Below are 5,436 nucleotides of genomic sequence, written 5' to 3' on the forward strand. Positions count from 1 at the left end.
TACCTTTGAGGGAGAGCTGCAGGAGCACTGGGAACTGGGAAACCATATCAGAGGCGATGGTCACCCTCCAGCAGCCCTCCATCTCGCTTACTGTTGGCCCTCAGCTCAGGACAAGGGATGCCCGCCCTGGCTCCTCAACCACAGCTCCTCTGCAAGGTGCCCCTGCTCCTCCACCCGTCAGCGAGGGTCGCCCAGTGCAAGCTTGCTGCCTGCTGACCCCACTCCTGGCCACAGTGGTGGGGAGCACCCAAGCAGTGCCCAGCAGGGACCAGGCCTTGCAGGGAAGTGCCGGCACTGCCGCTGTTCCAGTGACGATATCGTGGTGATGCAGTGCCCCCTCTGTGACATCAGCCTGTGACATTTGAAGGCCTGTGAGGTCAGCAGCATGGAGATGGCACAGCTCAGGAGAGACATGAGAGATTTCCCTTCTTGTCCTGAGAAACAACCACTTCCCTTCTACCCAGTTCTTTTTGGGATCAGGAACAGATCAGGGACATCTCCAAATGGTGGTAAAGGCCATCGAGTAAAGGAGGTGGAGCCTTGGAGAAATCACTACTGCCCCCTTATACCAACATGCTTCTGCTGTTGGGAGCCCTCCCACTCTGGTTGGGTTTGAGGCTTGTCCTGGGGCTTGGATATTTCAAAAGATGGGAGCAAAGGCACCTGGGATGGAACAGCCCCTCGGTGTGCCTGAACTCTTCACTGCATAGAACTCACTTCTGAAAGAAGGATAGGTTTTACAGAGTGAATTGGAGTACATGCCAGGGCCTCAGCACCATCCCCCAGTCTGCCATGCAGGAGGCAGAGGTGGTACACGAGGCAAGGGCAGACGTACCCTCAATATGTCATGATGAGAGAGAGGAGTAGGGAAGTGCTGCAGACAAAAAAGGGAATGGTCTAGGACGGATGCCGTGCTCTCCTGTAGGCTGCCACAGCCTCCCCATGGCTCACGGCTTTGGGCCTTCAGAGGAGGTGGAGACCACAGAAGAGGCTGAGGTGGGGGGGCAGCCTGCCCCTTGCAGCTGGGCTGCCAGATCTGCCTGCAGGAGACCACTTGTGTCTTGGTGTCCACAATGGAGGAGGAACCCATCCTGATTTAGGATCTAAACTCTCTCATTTCAGGAGACCTGTGGCATGTTGAAGGCGGGACAACAACCCCTGACCGTACTGCACACAGATGTACCTGGTCCCGTGTCAGCTGGACCATGTCAAGTGGGCTGCAGGGAAAGACAAGAGTGAGCATATGCAGTGCTGGGTATAGGTCTGTCTGTGAAAGCTCATCTCCTTTCATGTGCTGAAAAGCAACTGGATTATGACATGCATTTTACAGGAGGAGTGTCAAGACACAGGTTTTCCTGTTTGCAAGTCCCAGATGCTGGTGAACATCACCTAGGTTGGCCCATCTGGCTGCTGTGCACAGAAGCTATCTCCAAGAACCCATAGAAAACATTCGGAAGGTTTGCACCGAGCACTGTCACTGTCCTGTGACTCTCAGTGATTAAAGGCCCCCAGGGTGACATGGGGTCATTGAACTCAACTTACTCCAATGGCTTCCATAAGACTTTGCCCAATTCTTTAGCCTGCCTTCAGAGATTTACCTCCTGCCATGCTGTCACCTGACTAACGCACATTTTGAACCCACAAGGGTTCCCCCAATCTGCTGCCCAATCCATAGAAGAGATTGACGCATCCAGGCAGCTTCTTTCATGCTGAGGGCAAATCCCTGTTGATCATCCCCAGTTGTCTCTTCTGAAGGATCTGCACCCATTCAGCACGACCACACTGTCACCCTGACTGACTCTCATCTGACCTTCACCCACACTGGCTCCCCCAGGCTGCTGCCCATCCCACAGAGGAGCTGCTCCTGAAAATGGAGGACAATACTCTGTTATTCACCACCCCATCCAATGTCCCTATCCAGCACAATGCCCCAAGCTGAGGGACGTGTCTCCCGACACCTCGTCAGATGTCAAAGTCCCAGACCTGTGACAGCAGATTACGATCCAGCTGCTCCTGCCTGTGCCCTAGGCTATGGGCATTGGGGCACAAGTGGGCTGTGTGTCGTGCTTGTAAACAGGACGAAGGGACAGGACAAAGAAATTGATTCCTTCTGGAAAAGGAGAAATAACCCTGCTGTCAAGAAGTGTGTGTGCCAGGTGAGGGAGGGAAGCCCAGGGATCCCTTCAGGCTGTTTGCCAGCAGGTTCCCCTGCAGCCCCAGGGCCATGTGCAGGGAGCCTGGTGGGGGGCAGAGCAAGGGAGGCCTTGGGCTGGGCCTCTGCTGCTGAGCTGGGCCTGGCTCCTGGGCCCAAGGGGAGCTCCTGGCAAGCGGGCAGCGCTGCAGAGAGACAGCTCTGCCCAGGAGCAGCTCCTCTGCACAGCGCAGCAGGGCTGGGGGCACTGCCTGCAGAGACACAGTGCTTAAAGGCAGGCAGAAGTGGCAGCATGCCCAGAGCTCCCTGCGGGAGAAGACTTCCCAGCCCTGCACCCAGTAAGTCTCTGGCTGGAGGGCAATGCAGCCACAGTTCCTGGAGGCAGGAGAAGCCGGGGGTGCAGGCAGGGGTGTCCAGGGCTGTGGTGCAGAGCAGGGTCCCTGCTGTGCCCCAGGGGCTGTGTGCCAGGGCAGGGCCTCTGCCGCCTGCCAGGCTCAGCACTCAGCCTGCCCGGGGAGCTGCCCAGGGCGCTGCGGGGAGAAGCTGCGGGTGGAAGGAGTCCCCCCGGCAGGGCAGGGTCCTGCTGCTGGTGGGAGGCTGCTGCCTGGGGCAGCCTGCTCACAGCTCCACAGCACAACCAGGGTGTATGCAAGGGGTCTTTGTAAGCAGTGAGTCAGGTCATGGGTTAGGTGCTTTAGTCACAGATTTCCTCAGACTCTGCTTTCAGTTTTCTCTTCTCTGGCTCACTGGAAATCTAAGTAGAGGCTGTTATTTCCCAGAAGATTCAGAAACTCCTGAGCCCTCATAAGGAGGTTTATAAGGATACCCCATTAAGTCCCTTTCCTGCCCCTCAGCCCATAGAAAGCTCCACCATCACCCCTTGCTCAGTGTCAGCAGGGTCTTTGTGCTCTGGGCTCTAGGACATGCCCCCAGCTAGCTGCCCCTGGGCAGAGCCCTGCTGCCAGGAGGTGTCTGCAGGGCAGAGCTGAGCACCCAGCGGGTGTGATGGGGGCTGTGAGCTGCAGGCAGGAGATGTGGGGACAGAGACCCAGCTGCAGGCAGGGACAGCTGCAGGCGGCAGAACCATAGGTAAGGAATGAGAGGGAGCTGCTCCCAGAAACTCCATGGCAGGGTAATTTGGGCACCTCAGTGCCATCCCAGCACTGCTGATGTTTTCCATTGCCTTGACTGCCATCCAGCAAAGCCTCTGCCCCCACAACTATGGGATCTCAGGCTGCGTTGTCCCCTTGGCAGCAGGACCCTCAGAACAAAGAACCCCTCCTCCCCCCACAGAATCCATCTTTCACTCCATTTCCTGCATCCCTCACTAGGAACCCTGGGCCTTTCTTCTGTTTCCCCTCCCATCCATCTTGCCCTTGCTATTCCCCTCAGACTTCCTGGGGAGTAGGTTTAAAGATAGAGCTCAAACACTGGAATACTGAGTCCTGCTCTGGCGGTGAATCCCTGGGAGCAGAGTGCCCAAGCTGTTCTAGCCAAAATGGCTCTGGTCACTGCAGTGCCTAGTGCTGGGAAATAATCTGTCTCTGTTCAGGTCACTGTGGTTTATTTTCATCCAGCAGGGGTTTTCCTGGGGTTATCCTGCTGTAGAATGTTGAACACCCTCCCTGTATTACAGGTACACTGCATCTGAATGAAATTATGAGTTTCAGAATGGGTCACCGCCTTTCCCAGCAGTGCTGAATCCAATGGAGCTCATGTGCAGAGGTCGTGGCTCCAAACAGTGCTCAGCCAGCACAAACCAGAGCTTCAGCCAGAAAGGAGAATGAAGATGCTGTTGAGAAAGTGAATAATTGTGGAGGTGGGTGAGAAAGGAAGAGTGGTGCTGAAAGTGGTTCTCTGAGATTTGCTCAGAGAACTCTGCCAAAGATCTCTGTGTCCTTTTGTCTTTGGACAGGCCCCAGGGCCAAGAGGCATCAGATGTCCAACAGCAGCTCCATCTCCGAGTTCCTCCTCCTGCCATTCGCAGACACACGGGAGCTGCAGATCCTGCACTTCGCGTTCTTCCTGGGCATCTACCTGGCTGCCCTCCTGGGCAACGGCCTCATCCTCACCGCCGTAGCCTGTGACCACCGCCTCCACACCCCCATGTACTTCTTCCTCCTCAACATTGCCCTCCTCGACCTGGGCTGCATCTCCACTACTGTCCCCAAAGCTATGGCCAATTCTCTGTGGGACACCAGGGCCATCTCCTACTCAGGATGTGTTGCCCAGGTCTTTCTGTTTGTCTTTTTGGTCTCAGCGGAATATTTTCTTCTCACTGTCATGTCTTACGACCGCTACGTTGCCATCTGCAAGCCCCTGCACTATGGGAGCCTCCTGGGCAGCAGAGCTTGTGCCCAGATGGCAGCAGCTGCCTGGGGCAGTGGGGTTCTCTATGCTCTGCTGCACACTGCCAATACATTTTCCCTGCCCCTCTGCCAAGGCAATGCCGTGGACCAGTTCTTCTGTGAAATCCCCCAGATTATGAAGATATCCTGCACACATTCCTACCTGAAGATTTTTTGGGTAGTTGTGATTGGGGTCTCTTTAGCGTTTGGCTGTTTTGTTTTCATTCTTTTTTCCTATGTGCAGATCTTCAGGGCTGTGCTGAGGATGCCCTCAGAACAGGGCCAGCACAAAGTCTTTTCCACATGCCTCCCTCACCTGTTTGTGGTTTCCCTGTTTATCAGCACTGGCTTTTTTGCTTACATGAAGCCCCCCTCCATCTCCTCTCCATCCCTGAACCTGGTAGTGGCAGTTCTGTACTCGGTGATGCCTCCAACATTGAACCCCCTCATCTACAGCATCAGGAATAAGGAGCTTAAGTGGGCTATTAGGAAAGTAGTTTCATGGATGTTTCTCAATAGTGACAAATTTCCCCTCTTTCCAGAAGTGACTTAACTTGGTACCTCCCCTCAGGCCTGGTCTTTCTTTCATTATCAATATTGTTATTGTTCTCTTTGGTATCATTTGATTTATTATGCTCTTAGAGTAATATCTCTTTTTCACCCTACTTCTGCGGAGGATTGAGACTCCCTGTTGCTCTTGAGGGTCTATAAATATGTTTCTAAGAGAAGGTCTGAGTAGTCTCTTACATAGCATTTGCAAAATAAACTGGGATCTCTGCAGTGCACTGTATAAAGTCTTGGCTGTTTTTTCAAGGTTGTTACCAAGCTTTCCAGAAGCTTCTGCCACTTTCCATCACCTATCAGACACTTTCCATCATCTATCAGTGGTCATGGTCATCCAGAGAGTTTCTAGGTGAGTAGAGACTTGCAAATGTG

The 5,436-nt window shown here is 54.1% G+C and overlaps 1 protein-coding gene across 1 annotated transcript; it reads left to right on the forward strand.

The window, feature by feature from the left end:
* Positions 1–4,090: 4,090 nt before the first annotated feature.
* On the forward strand, positions 4,091–5,183 carry LOC119714858 (olfactory receptor 14C36-like). Its single transcript, XM_038171955.2, has one exon. The coding sequence runs from the start codon at positions 4,091–4,093 to the stop codon at positions 5,051–5,053; it is 963 nt and encodes a 320-aa protein (XP_038027883.2). The 3' UTR covers positions 5,054–5,183.
* Positions 5,184–5,436: the final 253 nt, after the last annotated feature.

The sequence above is a fragment of the Anas platyrhynchos genome, chromosome 30, assembly GCF_047663525.1.
Source record: "Anas platyrhynchos isolate ZD024472 breed Pekin duck chromosome 30, IASCAAS_PekinDuck_T2T, whole genome shotgun sequence".
NCBI classification, from domain to species: domain Eukaryota; kingdom Metazoa; phylum Chordata; class Aves; order Anseriformes; family Anatidae; genus Anas; species Anas platyrhynchos.

Excerpts from the sequence above, each read along its gene's own strand:
- LOC119714858 (XM_038171955.2), top strand. The coding sequence starts at position 4,091 with ATGTCCAACAGCAGCTCCATCTCCGAGTTCCTCCTCCTGCCATTCGCA.